Genomic DNA, 23,115 nt, shown 5'->3' with positions numbered 1-23,115 from the left:
GCATGGGTGGAGGAACTATATACAATGCATACTGGGAGTAAAAAGAGCGGAAGTAAAAACCTCGCCAACCCCAGATCCCGACTCTTGCTACCACAGCTCCCCAATTAGTATTAACTTACTTTTAATAATACTCACATTACAACACTATCCTCATAAGACATGTTCTCTAATCCAGGCAGCATCCTGGTAAATCTCCTCGACAATGTGACCTCCTTACAATGACTCTAAGTGTGGTTTTGTCTTTACGAAACAAGTGAGCCAGTTAATACTATGCCTTTCAAGCTCCTATACTTTAAAGCATTTGCCATTAGCCCACAATTGACAGAGCAGATGAACAAATTGATGCCTGAAAGATGGCATTCCACCCTAAAGTCTATCCAGATACTGTATCTGGTACTTGGTTGCAAATATTTCAGTATTGTCTTTGTGTTAAACCCAGAACAGGAATCAAAACTGTAGGATCATGCAGAAGATGTAACTGTATCCATATACAAGAAAATGTTGGATTTATGCACCAGGGTAGAAGTCCTTGAGTCAAATTGTCTGCTTGGAAAGCTTGAGATAAACTGCAGTTTATTGTCTGCTATCTAATCCAAATATTGACTGTAATGCTTGCCTCTTTGATCCCTATCTTGAACCCTGACACATCACCTGGGATTGAGGATTTCAACTCCACTTTGTATTTTATTGTGACATAGGCCAGTCGTTATCTTTTGCAGCAGTCCCATCTACCTCAATGCTGAATTTGTCTTGTTGATTTTCCACCACCCACTTACATTGGCAGCAGCTTAGTGGTCAATTAACGTAATAGGCAGAATATCTGTGGTATGTGGGAGGAAGCTATATAATTATAGGTAGAACGTGTGAACCTCCACACAGCACCAGAAGCCAGGACTGAACCTAGATCACAAGCTGAGGTGGCAGTGTAGATTTCCGCAAATAAAAGTGAGGTGTTTTTGCTTAATGAAACCCTAAACACACAAGCACACTTAAAAATCCTTGCGTAACCATGTCATTACATCAGCCCAGTCTCTTAAAGCAAAACCCAACTCAATGTTGGTGGTTATGAATTATGTAGACTTCTCCCAATTAAGTACCCAGAGCAGCGACACTACCACATTGAAGACGGCTGGATTTACTGGTGGCAAGCCAAGGGAAATGTTTATTACTTTCCCTTTCCATATCACCTAGTTCTGACTTTGTAGCATTTTTAATAGCCCATTTACAGTTTAAACTTTTTGACTGTCCATTGGAGTTTTCCCCTGAAGAGTAAAATGCTTAATTTTTCTTGTTTTCTAATACCCAATTTATAATTCAGACTTGTGCATTCTTCATAGATAGTGAACTAATGGATTTTCTGGCTAGAGTATTGGTTTCCATTTCATGTAATTGAAAACATTTAATGGAAGTGGACTGTGTAACATTAGTCTTTTTAAAAAAATGTAGTTGGCTTGCCTCAAATTGGGTTCCAGTTTCCTTGAGATTAGAGCTGAACGCAAGATTATGAATCTTGGCACTCAATAAAATGGAACTTTTCTGCAAGAGATCATATGTAGAAAGCCAATCTATTTGCTTCTATCTAGAGCCAAAGGAAAATTCTGTTAAGGGCTTTGTAAATGTTAGTAAGTGTCAATTAAACCTGAACACCTTGATGATTGGATTCTATGATAGCAAGTTAGTGACAAATCTTTGGTTGGATTGCATTCCTTCAGGGCTTAAATGTGGTTTAGGAAATTTTTTGGAACCATTAACAAATCAACATAAACCTTATCCAGTCGAGTATTGAAGGCAAAAAAAATTACTCGGTGGAAATCAGTGCTTGTATAGCTCGTATCATTGTAGTCCTGATAAGCAGCTTTCCAAATTGATTATTGATCACAAAATTAAATTGTAACCAAGACAATAGTTATATGCCATGTAGTCACGAGGTGGTTTACAGAAATTTTAAATTGTTATTGTGAAGCTAGTGTTCATGGAGAACTACACATTGAAATTTGACTCCATGTTTGCTCACTTTCCTAAACATTGGGGTACCTGCTCTAAACATCAGTGCTCCTTCACTGGAGGTGATGTGCTACTGCTGCGGGCTGTCCTGGTCCACTTCGCATGAGCTGTTGTCAGTGCCACGTTTTCCTTGGGCTTTAATATTCTGCTTAATGGAGTCTCCAGAATTGCTTTGCTGACTGGATTTCCTGGCATTCTCTGATACAAGGATGATTTATCTCCTGAAGCCTTCAGACTATCCTCTTTATGGCTCGGGTTACAGTGCATTCCCTCTGGCCCAGTTCTTATTTGAGACCTAGAATGCAGAGTATTGGCAGCAGCCTGAACTCTGGTCTCTTTGCTGGTGCAGTGATGGTCTAGCTCTCCGGGCACGACTGTATGCAGTTTGGCAAATTTTGAGGTGATCAGATTTACTCTGCAAGTTACAGGATCTCACTTCCATCATAGCCTTTCTGGTTTGGAGATGAGAGCTTGACAGGATGTTGCCACCTGTCTGGATCTGCTGCAGATGTGAACCATTTTGCATTGTCTCGGAAACACTACCTTCAGCTCTCCTAATGAAGTATTCCTAAATATTTCAGGCAAAACATGGTTGCAAACAGTCCAATCTTTTGCACTTGCTTGTAAGGTCCTGCAATTGTTCAGAAATGTTCTTAAATTTTCTTGTTTAATTGTCTGTCACCATTAATCATCAGATGTATCATAACAGCAGACCCAGTCTGGTCATGGGATTTAGCTGTCTAGACCATGCTATATCGCCATGAACTCCATCAGCCTCACATTATCATTATGTTGGCTTTGCATTAGGATTGGAATGGTAAATGGAATGTCCTACAGTGGATCGTCATCTATGGTGGTGTGGAACAAGATTTTCCGTATCTGATGTGACGAGTGGCCTTTGTTTACAAGAACTGTACAGTGTCACCTATTAATTCTTTCACGGACGAGCATCTGAAGCTGGTGGAATGTGGACAGGCTAAGTCAGTCCGATGATGTTGGCCTAATTACTACCTGTCAAATTATATAGGCTGTTCCTCAGGATTTGGTCGATGCTGGTGGTACTCAAGTTACTGGTTATGGATGTCTTAATTTCATCAGTCAATGTGGAGTACTGATTTTGGGTTAACCCCAGGTAATGAACGAGTTCTGTTTTTACAGTTGCCTATAAGACGACTATTTATTGAAAAATGTGCAAAAATCACTTGATGTGGTAACATCTCAATTGTATTGTAATTTCATTAAAAGCCTACAAGGCTCAAGGAACAATTACTAATGGAGGGGAAATTTGTTCTGCAGTTTGTAAGAATGTGTATGTATGCCAGGCTTTAATGGTAGCTCATTTGTATATAAAGGTGTCATAAGTTAAAACATTGAACAGTACAGCAAAAGAGCAAGCCTTTTGTCCCACAATGTTTTGCCAAGCCAAACAAATTAATAATCAAATGACTAATTAAACTAATCCCCTATGCTTACACAATGTCCATATCCTTGCATTTTCCTCACATTCCTTAGCCTATCTAAACATCTCAAGTCTAATGTATCTGCCTCTGCCACCACCCCAGGCAGTGCATTTCCGGCACCCTCCACTTTGTTCAAAAAAAAAAGTCCTTCACATCTCCTTTGAAATTACCCCCTGGTAATTCCCTCTGGTATTAGACATTTCACCCCAGGGAAAAAGATGGTCTTTCTATGCCTCTCATATCTTATAAACCTCTATCAGATCTCCCCTCAAAACAACCCATGTTTATCCATGTTCTTGTTATAGCACATGCTCTCTAATGCAGGCAACACCCTGGTAAACCTCTTCTGTACCCTCTCCAAATCCAGGTGCTTGTAACCTGGAGATGGCCTGTAATTGGTTTTTGGGTTCCCCTGGCCATGCTTGTTACCATGAGATTTCAAATGCTTTCCAGTTACACTCCATTTGAAAACTGGCCTGACTTCTCAGTGGTATAGGAACCCAACAAACTTGACGTAACTGTAACCTTGTTTTTCTAAGACAGCTCTCTCAATTTCGGCAAGTGGCCAGATGTTTGTGACAAGGGCTTCACCAGGTCAGGAAAGACTCGTCTAAATTTACAGGTTGATGCCAGGTTATTGTAGTGTTTTAACATGGTGCAGGCTTGTTAGACATTTAGGGTAAGTTAGGATGGCCGTGGATAATACTACAAGAAGTCTGGATGTTCATGGGCCAGATTGGTTAGAGGGAAGATCTATCTGAAAGAATATAAATATCTAGATGTCTGAAAACATTAAGGTGAATTAGTCCCAAGAGCCTGATGATCTATCCCATAATAGAGAAATGCATGGGAGGTGATGGCTGGGATCTTGATAAAGGTCTTTATATTTTCCTTATAATTGTGATGCCTAAAGACTGGAGAATAGCCAATGTGTTTCCTTTAAGTAGTTCAGTTGGGAAACCAGTAAATAGGCGGATGAACTTTGTCAGTGGTTGGGATTTATTGCAGAAGTTTCCTGGGCACTTCTCATTTTGAAAAGCGTGGACTAGTCAAGGGTGGTCAATATGGCTTTGGGTGGGCATGGTCTCCTGTCTAAATTTGGATTGTTTTAATGTGACAATTGAGTAAGGCAGTGAGCATTAATTTAACAAGATTCCTCTAGCTTTGCTGATCTGGAAGATTAAGTTTGGTTATTAAAGCAATTAATTATTCAATATTGGCTTGGTCATAGACAGGATTGAATTGGAGGTTGAGGGATGAGCTGATAAAAGTATGAAACTCTGGACTTTTTGAGTGGATAACTAGAAGGTGGTAAAAGTTGATATAATAATGTTTAACAGGCATTTAGAGACTTGGATCTATCTCGTACTCATCCCCACATCACTGCCGTGACCCAGGCCTCGCCTTGTATGAAATGCCTGTAGTGTTATACTGTTTACTCCTTAGATTGTGACATAAAAGCACTTTGCTAATTTATTTGTGGTAGTACTACTTTGTTATATGTTCTGTGTACGTTGGTCCAGAGGAATGTTGTTCTGTTTAGCTGTATACAGTTGAAATGACAATAAACTTGATATGCAAGGTTTGGCCAGTTTGCCAGAGCTCAGTATCAGGTTCTGAGGGCTGAATTACCACAGCTCAATGTGATGCACGAAAGGTAAGAAGGACACTTGATGGCTCTGGGCGTGTACTTACTGGAATTAGAAGAATGAGGATGGGGTGGTCTTATTGAAACTTATTGAATATAGGAAGGTCTAGGTATAGTGGGTGATAGGATATTTTGGAAAATGGGGGAATCTAGGAAGGAAGCCCTGCCTCAGAATGGAGACATTCCATTTGGAACAGATGAGGAATTTCCTTAGCCAGAGGTAGTCAATGTGGAATTCATTACCACAGATGGCTGTGGGGATATTTAAAGCTGAGGCTGATGGGTTCTTCATCAGGCCATCAAAGGTTGCAGGTGGATAGTGAGGTCAGCTGAGAAGATCATCGGGGTCTCTCTTCCCGCCATCACGGACATTTACAATACACGCTGCATCCGCAAAGCAAGCAGCATTATGAAGGACCCCACGCACCCCTCATACAAACTCTTCTCCCTCCTGCCGTCTGGGAAAAGGCACCGAAGCATTTGGGCTCTCACGACCAGACTATGGTCTATGGTCAGACTGACTATGGAAACTTGGGGTTTCTTCCCCCCCCAAGCTATCAGACTCAATACCCAGAGCCTGGACTGGCACCTTACTGCCCTATTGTCCTATTTATTATTAATTGTAATGCCTGCATTGTTTTGTACACTTTATGCAGTCCTGGGTAGGTCTGTAGTCTGGTGTAGCTTTTTTTGTTTTCTTACATAGTTCAGTCTAGTTTTTGTACTGTTATGTAACACCATGGTCCTGAAAAAGTTCTCATTTTTACTATGTACTGTACATAGCAGTTATGGTCAAAATGACAATAAAAGTGACTTGAGAAGGTGAGACAATGGGGCTGAGATAATTAATCAACCATGAAGAAATAATGAAACCATGAAGCAGACATAATAGGCCAAATGGCCTCATTTCACTCCTGCCTTGTGCAGCCGACAGGATTGTTTAGATGGCATTGTCAGTGCAGATATGCGCTTTAGGACCTGTTCATGTTCTGTTCTGTGGATTTTTAACAATGGTCTGCAGGCTTGTGGTCACATTAATGGGACTAATTTTTAAACTCTGGCTTAATTGAAGTTTTTCATCTGAGGTGGGATTTGAACTACCAGACTGTAACTTGGAAGTCTTGGTTAACTTGATTTATTTTGTAAACCATACCACCATTCAAAAGTATTAAATCAGCTATAAAAAAAACTTATTTGGTCATAAACTACAAAAATACCAATATTTTGGTAGAATAAAATACCATGACTTGTAAATTTGATTCTTTCACTAATTCCTAAATGTTAGATGCGCATCCATTTTTACTAGTCCTTCTGCAGCCAATGGATGTAGAGAAAAGTAGGAGGATGCTATCTGGGTGATGTATATAAAGTCCAGTTTATAATGGCTTGTTTAGTTCCTCAGATCCTTTTGGAAAGGAAGCTTTGAGCATTAATCCTTCTAACTAAATTCCTCTGGCTTGCAGGTGTACCCATGCTTTCTGTGCAACCGAAAGGAAAGCAGAAGGGCTGTGCGGGCTGCAATCGCAAAATCAAGGATCGATATCTGCTAAAGGCACTGGACAAATATTGGCATGAAGACTGTCTAAAATGTGCCTGTTGTGACTGCCGCCTTGGAGAGGTTGGATCAACTCTCTACACAAAAGCAAATCTAATTCTTTGCCGTAGAGACTACTTGAGGTAAATATAGTTACAAAAAAAGTCTAAAATTTGAACTTAAGAATGCTCCTTGAAGATTACAATCTTGGTACTAATTTGTTCCTTCCAGGGTAGTATACTAAATCATTGTTCCATAGCACATAGATTAACAAAACTGGAAAAACCTCATTTGCTGTGGATTGAACATGATGGCTAGGAAGTTGTTGATAAACTGAAGGACACTTTACATACTGCCAAAAAATATCTGGGTCAATATCACAATCTGCAAATCTATCAACAGTCCTGCCTTGCAGTTCAAATTGATGAGACCATTTTTACATGCCCTATCTTTCTGTTCTGAAAAATCTAATATTGTATCCATGTTCAAATATTTTCCAGAATAAATATCAGTGATCTTGTACTATTGTTCTAAAATTGGCTGAAGAACTGGACTTGAAGTGCCCTGATGAAGGATCTTGTCCCAGAAGGTTAACTGTTGATTTCTCCTCCATAGATGCTGCCTGACTTTGAGTTCCTCCAGCATTGAGTTGAACTTGAGGTTGGCTGTCCTTCATATAACTCATTGTTTGGCACTATCACAATGGAACTTTTGGTTAAAAACTCTCCTCTTCTCTCCTTCTTCTCCCCCCCCCCCATTTGGAGTGCCTTGTAGAAACAATGCAGTTGTGGCTCCTGGGGATTGTTAATTTCAGCTGCAGGGCTTTGCTGAAGAAGTTCCTTGACATAACTGTGGGATAACCAGCTTGGTGTTTCATCACTAACTTTGAGCAGAGGGTATAAAGTGTATATATGATGCAAACAGAACTGAGCCCCTTTCATGAATTGTCCTGCTGTTTGCAGAACAGACTAAGGCATGATTTTTAACGAATGGTGAGTAACATTCTTCACCACAAATGCCAAACATCTCAACTGGAGTCTAACCATTCACTAATGGTGTAGTTCCCTTGCCATCAATAACATTGGGCAGGGGTTATTCATGGTCCAGAAAATTAAATGGATCAGCGATACCACACCAGGCTGGGTATTCTAATACAAGTGAGTCTCCATGTACTCCAAATATTCCCACCATCACACTCCTGATATAGATGGAATAAATTTACTTGAATGACTGCAGCTTTAACAAAACACAGCTCATTACTGACCAGGACAATGCAGCCTGCATGCATGGTATCTCATCCATCACGAATATTTGCTCCCTCTGCATAATGTATTATCTATGAAATGAAGTATAATTACTTTCCCAGACTACTGTCAGCACCTCACATGTGTGACCTTCATCAGAAAACCAGGGTGGTTAGCTAATATGTTGAGCATCAGCTGCAAATTCCCTCTACATTTCACCTAGCATGAAAACTTTAATCACTGCTTGTTCTAAATCCAAGAACTCCTCACTGGGAGGTAATTAAAAGATCTCATTGCTTAAAAAGGCAATTGGGGATCAGGAAAACTGATGACATTCAATTTACAAATTTACCCAAGTTTCCTTTAAAGGGGTATATGGGCAGGGAATGCATCCATTTCTTAAGTCCGTGTAATGTTGATACAATTCTGCATAAAACTTCGGTCATTTCTCAGCTGCAGTATTGAATTTCCTTCTGGACAGAAGGTCAATTGGATATAATGGACTTATAACTAACAGTGCCAGCAGTGTTAAGGTGGTTTTAAAATGTATTCCATTGATTCCCAAGTTAAAATTGATAAACCCTCATTTCAAACCACTTCATCTACTGAATCATAAACACAAGTGTGTTTTTGCAGATGCTGGAAATCCAGGGCAGTATACAAAATGCTGGAGGAGCTCCACTTGTGGGGTAGTGTCTAGTCAACATTTTGTGCCCAGACCCTTGATTAGTCCTGGTAAATGGACTCATCGTATTTCTCTCATGGATGCTGCTTGATTTACTAAATCATATTTCTAAGAAAGAACTCCACCCACATGTACAAATGTGAATGTGTCAGTGAACTACTTCAGCTTTTTTGTATTCAAACTTCAAGACTGGCCATAGATTAGACTTGTTGCCCTAGTGCTCCAAACTTTATAGTTAATCACTCGTGTGTTTCTGCATGTTGGCATCCTGGACTTTCTGTTTAAGATTTGTCTGGTTGAGTATTGCTTCAAATACATGGAGATCAGGTCTAAACTACACTAAACACACAAGAGCCGAATTGGGCCATTCAGCCCATTGAGTCTGCTCTACATTCCATGTCTGATTTATTATCCCTCCCAAGCCCATTCTCCTGACTTCTCCCTGTGACCTTTGATAGGTCCTTGGTTAACCAGGGCATCAATCTGTTTTAAATATATTCAATGACTTGGCCGACACAGCAGACCTGGCAATGAATTCCACAGATTCAACACCTGGTGAAAGAAATGGCTCCTCATTGGTTCTAAATACATGTCCCTCTATTCTGAGGCTGTGCTTTCTGGTTCTAAACTCACTTATAGGTAACATCCTCTCCACATCCACTTTATCTAGCCCTTTCACTATTGGATAGGTATCAGAGACTCTTCTTCCCACCCCCAACCCCAACCTTCATTCTAAATTCCAGTGACTACAGGCACCTCATGTTAACCATCCATGAATCTCCACTGGACCCTCCCCAATGTCAGCAGATATTTAAGGGGCCAAAAACTGCTCTCGATATTCCAAGTGCAGTCTGACCAATATCTAATAAAACTTCGGCATTACACCTTTGTTATTGTCGTCTTTTTCCCCCCGCAAGATAAATGTCAACATTGTATTTGCCCTATCAGCAACTTGCCCTGCAAGTTGACCTGTAGGGAATCCTGCAAAAAGACTTCCAAGTTCCTTTGCACCTGTTTGTTTTTTTTTAAATTCTATTCCCATTTAGAAAATGTCTACTTTGTCCTTCACCACACACTTCCCTATATTCTATCCGGCACTGCTCTGCCCATTCTCTCAATCTGCCTGAGTTCTACAGATGCCCTGCTTCATCAACACTGCACTGCATCGTCTACAAGATTGGCCACAAAACAATCAATTCCATCATCCAGTTCATTACATGTAATGCAAGTAGTGGACCCAACACTGACCTCTGCAGTCGTTGGCAGGCAACCAGGAAAGACCCACTTTATTCCTGTTCTTTGGTATGTACCAGTCAACCAATCTCCTATCCATGCTAGTCTTATCTGTAATACAATGGGTTCTTGTTTAGCAGCCTTGCATGTAACACCTTATCAAAGTCCTTCTGAAAATCCAGGTAAACAACATTCACTGACTCTGACATATCCCCAGCCACTGCAGCTAGGCTAGCTAGCCAGCCTATAATTCCTTTTGCCTCCCTCCCTTAAAGGGTGGAGCGACATTCACAATTTTCTAGCCTTCCAGAACCATTCCAGAATCTAGTTGACTGTTACTAATGCCTCCTGTCTCTTCAGCTACCTCTCTTGGTCATTTTAATAACATCTGCCAGTAACGTGGGACCAAGCTGCATATAATGTGGTACTGGAATGGTCCTGTACCTGAAACATTTCAAAATTAAGCTACTTTATCATTTTAATGCAGTGTTTTAAAAATAAGCTGAAACCCATTGGAATTTAGTAATGCATTCTTCAGTCTTCAAGCTGCACAGGAAAAATCGTGCCAACTTTAAAATGTCATCCTTTGTACTCTTCAGAGCACAGCCTGAATGTGGGAGTGAATGGAAGCTCTTTAAACAAAGTTTGGTCCCAAAGAATACAAGTCCTGTGGAGCTGTATCATTGTGGCTTTGCATGGATTTGCTGACACCTTGACTAGGTACTGGTTCCACTCAAGCCAATAAATCCAGTTACTGAATTGTGCCTTGTCCATGGTTTAAGCATTGTACTCCAGCTGCAAACTGTTCAGAATGTTTTGACTTTCCAAACTAGGAAAATATAGGGAATTTTAAAATCTGATTCTAAGGAGCTGGGGTTTTTGTTCCTGCCCCCCCCCCTCACACCTCTACTGAATAAAGCCCACTGCTTGTATATTGCTCTAACTCTGCTATGGAGCTTAAAGAATGCTATTAACTGACTTGTTAAATCATGGTCTTAAATATTCACGCAAGACATTAAAATTATGTACGACTCGCTTCAATTGAATACTTGTGCACCTCGCTTGTATGACTAAGCGTGTGTTGAGCTAGTTTGCAAATAAAAGTTGAGTGTTGGCTATTTTTCCAGTCGGATCCTTCAGTTGCTTTTAACTGGTTTTGCTGCACAAGTGATCAAATGAGGCAGGATTATGGAAGTCTTTGTCCATGTGATATTGCTTAAGGCATTTCTAGGATTGAACCAACTTCCATTCTTTTCCATAATTGTGTTGGGTGTGTACTAGATTTGCTCATTTTAGGGCATTTCTGTTTAGAGGGAAAGCAGTCTCATTTTAGCCTATAATCTACCTCAATAAAAGTGAACCTATGGTTTGTTATCCTCCGTCCACTCCACTGGTGTGCATTCTTTATCATCAAAGGTTTCTCCCTTAAGAGATGTGCAATTTCTCCTGCCATGCTGGGGTTGTAATTTCCAGATATTTCTGTACATGTTAACCTCCGATCCATGATATTAATAGTGGCTTTTATCCAGTCGTTGATCTGAGTTTATTAGTTAATCCTTGGGTACTTGCAACTGTATAGACTAATTTTCACCTGACCGCCATAGTGAAATCTCCCTGCAAATTTCATAGCTCTTAGAATGGGTTTCATTTTAAATTGGTAACCACCAATTTGATTAGTTGGAAGAAATCAGTCATGTGCAATTTATTAGTTGTCAGAACCATTCAAATCAAAGGGTATACTGAATGCAGTTCCATTTTTTCCTTCTGCAAATGTAAATTTTTTAGTAAAGTATATACACATGTAAGACTGAAGTCTTCTGAAATCTTATTTACATTTTTGGGTTATATACTGCTTTCTCTAATTAGGTTTAGTATGCAGATGTGATCTGGAATTTGGGTGGGAGCTGTGGTGGTAGTGAGCATTCCTCAAGTCAAATGTAATAACAAGGCTATCATTTTTTGACGGCCTACACTAGTTCAATTGCCAGAATTGTTCTACAACTTGGTAAGATGGTCTTTCTCAGTGTGGCTTGCAATCATTTGCTCTAAGTTTCTGGGAAGGTTAAAGGGTAGGAAGTAAGGAAACAATTCATGTTTACAAATTGTAAGCAAGTTGGTCTATAGGCTCCATCTGAGTACAAATCCACTCCTTGTGCTTTTAAAATGTTTTTAAATTGCAGTGCACTGTGCTTTCTTGCCAAAGGGAACCTTGACTGAACATGCACAATGTATCCCTATTGTTCCTATGATGTGGTTCAATAAGCTAAATTTGTGAAAGTGACAAGTTATGAATAACTTTAATGATCGAGGAATAACAAGCTAGATGTAAATCTGGCTGGCTGAAGATGAAGGGTGATGTGTAGGCAGGCTTTGGCATGGCATGAATTGGGGTCTGCATAGCCACTGGCTCTTTAAAGAATTTTGGATAATGAATAAAAAGTTGTTTGTATTTATTAAGACAGCATAGTTTGGTTCAAAAATGATAGCATTGAGAATGAAAATGGTACACATCTCAAATTATAACAATAGTCAATCATGAGGCAGAGCTGGACAGAAGCTTTTGAATGGTAAAGCTGCTAAGTAGTTCCGGACCTGAAGGCCTGAGACATTAAAAGCCAGAATTCCATTAACCTGTAATTTTTAAAGAGAACTGCGAAAGGATGTGCAGTGATTAAAAAGCATACTGACTGCGCTTTACTGCGTAGATTTGAGAACGTACTTGAGACAAGCCAAGTAAACTGAGGAGTGATTCTAACATTCTGGGAACAAAGGAGATGAGAGAAACCATTTCTGCAAGATGGAATCAAAGGTTGGGAGTCTTCTCTAAAATGTAAAGCAATAAAGTTCAAAGTAAATTTATTAAGTACATTTATGCTGCCACATGCAAACCTAAGATTCATTTTGAGGGCATTCACAATAAATGCAAGAAACAAAAGAATCAATGAAATAATGCACCCAACAAGACAAACCGATTTGCAAAAGCTGTACAAAGAAGAAAAAAGCAATAAATATTGAATAGGAGATGAAAAGTTCTTGAAAATGAGTCCATAGGTTGTGGTAATTGTTCTGGAAGGGGGTGAGTGAAGTTATCCCCTCTGGTTCAAGAAACCTAATGTTGAGGGGTAATAACTGTTCCTGAACCTCATGGTATGGGTCCTGAGGATTCAGTATCTCCCTGATGGTAGCAGTGAGAAAAGTAAGGCCTGGATGGTGGGGGTCCTTGATGCTTTTTTTTTGTGTCTGCACTCCTTGTAGATGTGCTCAATGGTAAGGAGGACTTTACCTGTGATGGACTGGGCTGTTACAACTACTTGTAGGCTTTTCCTTGCAAAGGCATTGGTGCTTCCATACCAGGCTGTAGATGTGTGGTACTCTACACTGCACACCTACAGAAGCTTGTCGAAGATTTAGATCGTGCTCAATGTTCGCAAACTTAAAGTAAAGGTGCTAGCATGCTTTCCTCTAATGGCACTTGTGTGCTAGATCTAGCTCAGATCTTCCAAAAGGGTAGGGTAGTAGATAGGGTAGTAAAGAGAGCTTTTGGTACTTTGGCTTTTATAAATTGAAGTATTGAGTATAAGAGTTGGAATGTTATGGTGAGGTTTATTAAGGCATTGGTGAGGCCGAATTTGGAATATTGTGAGTAGTTTTGTTCACCGAATTACAGGAAGAATATTAATAAGGTTGAAAGAGTGCAGAAAAGGTTTACAAGGATGTTGCCGGGACTTGAGAAACTGAGTTACCGAGAAAGGTTGAATAGGTTAGGACTTCATTCCCTGGAACGTAGAAGAATGAGGGGAGATTTGATAGAGGTATATAAAATTATGATGGGTATAGAGTGAATGCAAGCCGGCTTTTTCCACTGAGGCTAGGGGAGAAAAAAAACCAGAGGACATGGGTTAAGGGTGAAGGGGGAAAAGTTTAAAGGGAACATTGGGGGGGGCTTCATGTAGAGAGGTGGGAGTGTGGAATGAGCTGCCAGATGAAGTGGTAAATGCGGGCTCACTTATAACATTTAAGAAAAATTTGGACAGGTACATGGATGAGGGATATGGGCCAGGTGCAGGTCAGTGGGACTAGGCAGAAAAATGGTTCGGCACAGCCAAGAAGGGCCAAAAGGCCTGTTTCTGTGCTGTAATGTTCTGTGGTTCTATTGAGGCCTAGGTCTTGAAGCTTGTTGATCAAGTTTGAGGGGATGATATTGAATGCTCAGCTGTAGTCCATGAAGAGCATCCTGGTGCACAAATCTACACTGTCCAAATGTTCGAGTTGAGCGAGTAGCCAATTAAATGACACGTACTGTTGTGACAGTAAACAAGTTGGTGCTTCTCGGGCAGGAGTTGATGTTTTGTCACTAACCTCAAAACTTTGTCACAGTGGATGTAAGTGCTACTGGACAATTGTCATTGAAGGGGGGGTTACTTTGTTCTTCGGCACCAGTGTAATTGAAGTCTGTCTGAAGCAGTTGAGTACCTCACTGCTGAAGCAGGAGGCTGAAGATATTGGTGAACATTCCAGTCAGTTGATCTGCCTGTGACTTTGGTATTCATCATAAAATATCAATTTTAAAACCCATATGATCTGACAGTGGAGAATTTATTGAATTAGTATGTTGGTCAACTAAAACTGAAGGATCAAAAGCCTATTCTTGGAATGTTCATCAAGAAAGTAAAGTACAAGAATCCAAAGGATGGTGATAAATAGGTGTGGGGCTGGATATTGGGTGTTAAACATTGTATGAACTTTGAGGAGAAATATGTTCTGTACAAGTGGGGGCCCTTGAGTGCAAATGAGAAGGAAGAAAGTCCTTTAATTGAAGGAACATTTGTAATGCTAAAGCATAGAACATCACCTTTTACCCAGGCGTAAACAAGACCTGATGGCCCATGGATTAGGCACAAGCTCCTGGGTCAGCCATTCCAGCCAAAGCTTCCCAGAACAATCCTTTGGAAGATGATGCTGGAGCACTTATTAAACTGAAGCTTTGATCGTGTCTGAAGAAGTAGATTGATAAATTCATTAAAGATGGAGAGCAAGTAATGCATGCAGATTTCTGGAATATGGACTGCCCTATAAATCTGTCATATTTGGATTGAGATCTGTAATGTATGAAATTATGTTGATGCTAAATTTGATTCCAGTGGAGTAAGAAACTGGGTGACTAGGGACAATTAGCAAGAACTAATTTGGATTGTAGAAGTACAATGATTCTCAAAGTGCTGTTTAAAGCTACCAATGCAGATATTTGAAAGAAGTTAAAATTTGAAATGGGATGCTTTACCAAGAGATTAGAGATGCATGTTATCAGTCTCTTTCCCACACCACCAATAACCGGAGGGAATGGAGCATGTAAATAGTTCTAAATAACAAACACCATTGCAAAGGTGATTAGACAATTACCACCTGCATTAACATCTGGTTCAATCTAATTAGTTGACTAATTACACCAAGTTTTTGACCATTGGGAACACCAGTGGATTAACATGCGAGTTTCCAATTTGCTTTTTGAGAGTGAGGGAAGGGGCTGTTAATATGTAGGAATTTACAGATATGCTATTGTTTTTAAATTTAAGGTGTATAAATTGGTTTGTAATTTTACCCTGCATATGGATTTGATGCCAACTTTAAGGCTTGGTAGGCAGAAAGATGGTATGCTTTCTCCAGGAAGTGTTCAAGGATTTTGTTCTCAAGTTTGGGTGACTTGCATATGATATTCTCCATTTGGGAGAATGGGGCAAGAGTAAATTTAAGAATGCACCAGAATATCACACTTGAACATTGATAGGTGACTCTTGCAGACTTGAGTCAATGGAGTTGAATAAGGTAAGTAACTTGATTTATACTTTGGGAATGAGGTGTGTTCTGATTGTCTTTGGAGGGGGAAATTCTTAATGTTTTAAACGACACCTAAACTGCATCCAACTAATGTGCTAATTAGAAATTATATAATGAGAAGGCTCCCTGCCATTCAAACAGAAGTGTTGAACTATTTGGGCAGCATTAAAGGCTTTGCACAATTTTCAGCTTCTGTCTTAATGTCACTGGGTTTTTCTTTGACTGTTCATGTTTAATGCAGATTTCCATGTTTGCAGTCCTGCATTAAACATTGCGGGGCAAGGCAAAAACCTTGCCATTTCACCCTCATACATATGAAAGTTCATTGACCCAAAATGTTTTTCTCCACAGATGTTCCTTGACAGCCCAGAAATAAGACTCCCGGGGAGTTGGGTATTTTATGCATCTTGTGCTGCCTCTAAACATTTGCTGATAGGTGGTTAACATCAGAATAGTCCAAGATCAAGAGATTATTTATTCTCAATGGTGCTCTAGGATCCTTGTCCACAAGCAAATGGGAAGTGATGGTGATTTGTATGATGTGCCTTGCAATAATCTATGCTCTCTGAATGGAACTGTTGCCTTGAATGCTAATCAGGCTTGAAACTAAACTTCTGAAGAGAAGGCACCACTCTGCCTAATTGCTCTTTACTTAATAAAATACATCAATTAATACCTGCAATGCAAGATCAAGGCCCTAAATTTAGGTTTTGCTTTTTATCCAATTACCTTTTTTTTCCTCATTGCATATGTTACATCACTTTTTGTCTAGGCTCTTTGGTACCACTGGGAATTGTGCAGCATGCAGTAAACTGATTCCTGCTTTTGAGATGGTGATGAGAGCCCGTGATAATGTCTACCACTTGGACTGCTTTGCCTGTCAACTTTGTAATCAGAGGTAGGTTTGGGAGAGAGCAATTGCCTTATGTTGGAAATTAAACATGTAGCCTTCATCTATTGTCTATAATACACCCAGCTGGAATGTTTGTTTTCTGTGATTCCAGTTGTCCTTCTAAGTTCCCCTATCTACTCCCTAAATGTGGGGAGGTGTTAAATTGAATGTTTTACATGGTAACAAGCATTGCATGAATTCTGACTGCCAACAATTGAATGTGCCTTTTGAGTTACTTTTTAGGGAAGGACATTCTGCAGAATAAATGGTTAACTTGTGCAACTTTAATACATAAGTATTTCAGTAGCATGTATTGGGTTGGAAAGAGTCTGTCTGCTTTTCTATATTGCCTTCGGCTGACAGAAGCAGAAATTCCAACCTCTTGATTTTCCTGAGCACTCTGGAGATTGGCCAGTTAAGAGGCCAATTAAGATGTCTTCTGGCAAAAATCTGAGCAAATCTAAAGCATTTACAGGAATAGCAGCAGGGAACCTTCTGGTCACCAGTTGATCATATAGTAACCTATTAGAGACAGGCTAAATTTGGAAAATCTGAAAATGGATTTGACCATACAAGATCACAACCATCTACCAGGAGGGCTCATTCTGAAAACCTGCTCAATCATGTTTACTGCAGGTGGAAATTTACCTTCCATAATCAGGATGAAAGTGGGATAAGTTTAAAATCTTCGATGCGCTAGTGATAGCAGCCGATTAACGTGCATCTGCATCTATTGATGTAGGCACACAGCAGTTTAATTTCAAAACCTTGCAATGCAGAACTGATTTTGGTCAGTGTAGTATTGTTTGCTGAAAACATGTTGAAAATTATCAATAGCATTCTGCATTTGAAATAATTATGCCAGCTGGAGTTGTAAAAACTTCCTTCTGATCCTGAGCAATAAAACTTAAAATGTATATAACATGTATTCAGTGCCATGATTAAATACAGTGGTATCATACTCCAATGTTATGCCCTCTGGTCCAAATTAGATTGTTGTGGAATATGAATTCCGTGGAATGTCAAGCTCACCAGTGTACCTTGCAATTTTCTCTAGGTTTTGTGTGGGAGACAAATTTTTTCTGAAGAATAACATGATCCTCTGCCAAATGGACTATGAGGAAGGGGCAATGAATGGAAGTTTCTCATCACAAGTTCAGTGACTTGCTCATGACCTTCAAAGCATTGTGGGGTGAGCTACAATGCTTAAACATAAATGGAGAGCATCTGTCAGCTTGCTTGCAACACTTCAAATAGTCCAGGATGGATTAAAGTAACAATCTTCAACACAAAGCAGTTAAGATTTTAGATGCACAGCTGTGCTTGTTTAGCTGGGCAGTGCTTTGCCTGTATGTTTTGTGATGTTGGGTCTGGGAGGGGTATGTACAGTGTTTCTGTATATATAAACTGGAACATTTATTTTACATAAATGTATTGCAATTTTATTATTACTGGTGTGCATTAAAGAAGATTAAATGTTCTGCTTGTGAAAAACTGATTCTTTTAGATGTATCGTGGAAAATGGGGGGGATTATTTTGATATTGAAACTGTCCTGGAAAGCTGATAGCTCATGCAGCTGCAAGATTTCTAATTGAACTATGCATCTTTATTATAGGACTGGCTCTACAACAAAACAAGTACAATGCCACTACTGAAAAATCTAAAATAGCATTTGAGTGCCACTAAATACTGTTCTCAGGGAAGAAAGGAATAGTTTAGTGGCATACTTTTTGTCTTCTAGAACTTCAGGAATGTCATGGTGAATTGGGTTCAAGGGAATTATTGCTTCTGTAAACAGTACATTTGAGTTGAGTGCAATATTCCAAATGGAGCATTTCTCATGCATTCTATCAAATGCATGATCATTTAGCTAGATGTATCCTGAGCTGGCTTTGTTCTGAAATGAACATGCAGATGTCTGATTCGTTGCATATACTTGTAGCAATGTTACTACGAAATGGTTTGAAACTTCTGAATCAAAACAAACTGATCCTGGAAATGTGAAATAAAAAAAAAATACAGAAAATGCTCAGCTGTTCGGCAGCATCGGTGGAAAGAAGTGGAATTAGCATTTCAAGTCCAAGACCCTGATCAAAATTGGGAAGAAAAATTACTTCAGTTGCAGAGGTGAGTGAGATGAGGGCAATTTGCTCTACCAATCCCTCCATTTTTCCCTGCTAATGAAATTTGTTTTTCCAACTGCTAATGAATAGTCTGAAGTGTTAACATGTTCTCTTCTGCCTGACCTGGATTTCAAGCATTTGTTTTCTAACTCACTGGCAGTTGCCTTTGTAGTTTTTGAAATGCAGTAGGTACATAACATGAAAATTGCTGAGTGGATGCTGTTCCTTCACTTTCAAATGCACTGAAATATACTTCATGCAGAGTAGCAATTTGGAAAAACTTGTATGATCTCTGCTGGTTTAGCAGATGTGCCACAATGACTAATTTCACAAGAGAACCCTTTTGGTGTTTTGGATGCATTTATTCAGAATCGTGTCTGGTTCTGTCTTGGGTCTGACATAGAAATGTTTAGATATGCTAATACTAATGAAGGGAATTCAAATGAAAAATTCCTTTAGGGATTTGGGTGATTTTATGCATCTGTATCTGAATAGTAACTCCTAATTTGTGCATTTCTGTAGATGTTTGTTATGAACCATTCTTTTGAAAACAATTTTTACTGTAAGAAAATCAAATTTTTTTTCCTTGAGTTATAAATGGCTTTCAAATGATTTCAATAACTCTTAAAATCCAGGAATTGACTGTCAAGTCGATGCAAGTAGTGTTAATACTTGTAGCTTAAATGATCACATTTAAATTCTCTAAATAATGGAACTGTATTTGTGTAGATTTATGTAGCACTATAACACTTCCAGAGCCTCAGCGCACATTCGTTAAGGAAATATTTTATCTACCCATTAATGTAGGAAATCTGACAGTTGCACACGAGGACAAAAGGGTGTAATTTGGAGTGGCAGATAGAGGGATCAGAGGTCATGCTGCAGGAGCCTCAGCCCTTGGTCTTGCTCAACAGGTCAGTGGTTGTTATTCCAAGGATGAGAATGGGGGTGGGGGGGGGGTGGGTGTAGGAAGGATCAGTAACTGAACCACAACACTGGTTCAGGAGTCATTCGAGAGGAGGAAGTGAAATGTAGTAATTTAGGATAGTATAGACAATTTTGTCACAAGAATTTGACAGACTCAAAACCTGTGTTCCTGGTGCCTGGGTTCAGGGCACTCATCTGATCTGCACAGAAATTTGGAGTGGGAAAGGAAAGGATTGAGTTGTTCATATGGCACCAAAGACATGGGAAGAACAAGAAAAGAGGTTCTGCTGAAGAAAGTTGAGCAGCCAGGGACTACATTTAAACAACCTACAAGGTCGTAATCTCTGTACTGTTACCTGAGCCCAGAAAAAACTGGTATTGGGTTAATACAACATGAAGTTAGATATGGGAGAAGTGGGTTTAAATGTGTGGGACATTGGCACCGGTACGGAGGAAGGAAGAAGCGGTTCTGATGACGGGCTTCATCTGAGCCATGTTGGGACCCAAGGTCCTAGTAAATTGCATAACTAAGGCTGTGGGTTGGGCTTTATTGTGTGGGTTAAACAGCTTGGAAAAGCGTTGATAAAATAAAAGGGAAAGTAAGTGTAGGAGAGATCGCAGAAGTCTCCAGAATACAGAATAAGGTGATGTTTAGAAAGGGATAAGAATTTAAGGCAACATAGAGGAAATTGTAAAGGATGGTGAATACAATCCTCGCACTTAAACAGCAGCCAGTCTGAGTTCGGAGGTGGTGTCTTCACCCAAGTTGAGGAGACGGCTTTAAAAGTCAACGTTTTATGGCCATATTCTCGGGGTGTGACCAGTGGCCATTGTTGGATTGGGGCAGTGTTAGTGGAGAGACCTTTGGCTCAACAGGTGTCAGTAACATGGTATCTAGTAAGCTTTTCCTCATCTCCATCTGCTAGTGTATAATGGCTCCACAGACTGTTTTCTTTGTGAGATCCTGGGAGATCTCCAGCCTCCTAGATAACCACAGCTGTACCAGGTGCATCAAGCTGCAGCTCCTCAATGTGTTAAAGAACTGGAAATGCAACTTGCTGACCTTTGGCTCATAAGGGACACTAAGATGAGGAGGAGGTATCTCCTAGGTTGCAGGGGGCAGGTGAATGGGTTTGTCAGGAGAGGGAAGGGGTAGGCAGCTGGTACAGAGAAAGCATCTGGCTATTCTCAATAACAGTTATGCCATTCGCTACATAACAGTAGAGCTGCTGCAACAGTCTCCGGCACTGGCTCAGAAGGAAAGGGGCCAAAGGAGAAATGCAGTGCTGATGGATTCCATAGAGCAAATGGGAGAGTCTGACTTGATAGACCAAGATGGTATGTTGCCTCGCAGGTGCTAGTATCAGGGATTGTGTTCTCGACATTCTAAAAGGGGAGGGTGAGCAACCAAGTGTCTTGATACATGTTGGTACCAAGGAAAAGAGGGGGTCCGAAAGAGGATTTTGAGAGCTCGGTAGAAAACTGACAAACAGGACCTCCAGGGTACATCTCCGGATTGCTCCCTGTGCCATGTACCAATCAGGACAGAACAGGATGATTTGGCAGATGTGTGACTGGAGAATTGGTACTGCGGGCTGTTCTGGATTTTCTACAAGTCATATCTGGGAAAGATGTGACCTGTTTTTAAAAAAGAGATGGGATACACCTGAACCTGAGGGGAACAAATATCCTTGCAGACAGATTTGCTAGGGCTGTTGGAGAGCGTTTAAGCTAGTTTGGTGGGGCAGGGGGGACGTGGGAACCAGAGTGATGGGGCTGAGCATGGGGATGTTTACAAGTAGCAAAAGGCCTGAAGTTAAGTCACCTGGACTTTGAGTACACCCCAGGTCATGAGCGATTGTGGAGGCATCAGTAATAATTCAAGAATCAAAAGATTCTGGAATCATCCCAGAGGACTAGAAAATTGTAAATACTTCGAGGGAGGGAGGCAGAAGAAAGGAAATTGTAGGCTGGTTAGCCTGAACCCAGTGGCTGGGAAGATGGAGTCCATTAAGGATGAAGTTTTGGGGTACTTGGAGGCACTTGAGAAAATAGGCTAAGGTCAACATGGTTTCCTCAAGGGAAAATGTTGCCTGACAAATCTATTGCCATTTCTTCAAGAATTCCAACAGAATGGACAATAGAAAATTGACGGATGTGTACTTGGATTTTCAGAAGGCTTTTGACAAGGTGCCGCACATGAGGCTGCTAAACGAGCTCGGTATTACAGGAAAGATACCAGTATGGATAGAGTATGGGCTGATTCACAGGAAGCAAAAAATAGAGAGCCTTTTTGGATTGGCTGCCGGTGACTAGTGGTGGTCCAAAGGGGTCTGTGTTGGGACCGCATCGTTTTAGGCTGTATGTCAGTAACTTGGAGAAAAGAATTGGAGGCTTTGTGGCCAAGTTTGCAGGTGATAGGTGGAGGGGCAGGTGGTGTTGAAGCAGAGAAGCTGCAGAAGGACTTGGACAGGTGAGGAGAATGGGGGGAAAAGAAGTAGCAAATGGAACTTTTAGCATCCTACAAAGATGGCTTTTTAGAGCGGCTGTGGTAGAGTCCACTAGTGAAAAGTCAATTCTGAATTGGGTGTTGTGTAGCGAACCAGATCTGATTGGGATGCTGAAGGTAAAGGAACCCTTGGGAGACAGTGATCATAATGATCGAATGAGCCCTGCAGTTTAACAGGGAGAAGCTAAATTCAGTTGTTTTAGTTTTATAGTGGAATAAAGGAAACTAGAGAGGCACTGGCCGAACATGTTTAAAAGGGGACACTAGTAGGGTTGATGGTAGAGCAACAATAGCTAGAGATTCTAGGAGTCCTTGCAAAGATAAAGGATAGTTCATCCTATTGAAACGTTTTAAAGCAGGCAATCCCACTCTTTTTAAGCACGAGGTCCATGGACACCAGGTTGGGATCCCCATTCTAAGAGCATTAAAATATAGTAAAAATGAATGATAGCTTTTAAAAGCCAACAGAAAACGATAAAAACAAGGAGAGAAAAGATGAAATATAAAGGTAATCTAGCCAATATTAAAAGGATACTAAAAAATTTCCAGACAAAGTGAGGCAAGAGTGGTCATCAGACTGCTGAAGCAGCACTGGAAATGTAATTGGGGGAGGGGAAGAAATGGTGGATGAATTGAAAAGGTATCTTACATCAGTTTTTTCTGTAGAAGACTCCGGCAGCATGCCAAAAATGTGCGAGTCAGGGAGCAAAGGTGAGTGTAATGGCTATTACTAATGGTGAAGTTGTTAGGAAGCTGGACCCAGATGGTCTACACACCATGGTTCTGAAAGAGGTAACTGGAGAGATTTTGGTGGCATTAGTAGTGATCCTACATGAATCGCTACTTTGGGAATGTTTGCAGAGGACTGGAAAACTTGAATGCCACTCCACCTGTAAAGGAGGGAGACAAAAGACTGGAAATTACAGATAGCCTGGTTGCTAAGATGTTGGTGTCCATTACTAAGGATAAGGTTTCAGGTTACTAGGAGGCATATGATCAAATACAGTCACCATGGTTCCC

The 23,115-nt window shown here is 40.3% G+C and overlaps 1 protein-coding gene across 3 annotated transcripts in view; it reads left to right on the top strand.

Moving 5' to 3' along the window:
- The window catches only part of lmo1 (LIM domain only 1), a 46,735-nt gene extending 28,720 nt beyond the window's left edge, over positions 1-18,015 (top strand). For 2 of the 3 annotated variants that reach the window (XM_073049519.1, XM_073049520.1), the window contains exons 2-4: positions 6,576-6,789; positions 16,416-16,541; positions 17,593-18,015. In XM_073049519.1, coding sequence (XP_072905620.1) covers positions 6,576-6,789; positions 16,416-16,541; positions 17,593-17,698 — 446 coding nt within the window. In that variant the 3' untranslated portion in view covers positions 17,699-18,015. Of the gene's footprint in view, positions 1-3,004; positions 3,137-6,575; positions 6,790-16,415; positions 16,542-17,592 lie in introns of those variants that run through there. The other variant, XM_073049517.1, reaches the window with a different exon arrangement.
- The last annotated feature ends 5,100 nt before the right edge of the window (positions 18,016-23,115 follow it).

This window comes from Hemitrygon akajei, chromosome 6, assembly GCF_048418815.1.
Source record: "Hemitrygon akajei chromosome 6, sHemAka1.3, whole genome shotgun sequence".
NCBI classification, from domain to species: domain Eukaryota; kingdom Metazoa; phylum Chordata; class Chondrichthyes; order Myliobatiformes; family Dasyatidae; genus Hemitrygon; species Hemitrygon akajei.
The sequence above is the reverse complement of the archived record's forward strand: the minus strand, read 5'-3'. Positions and strand labels throughout refer to the sequence as shown.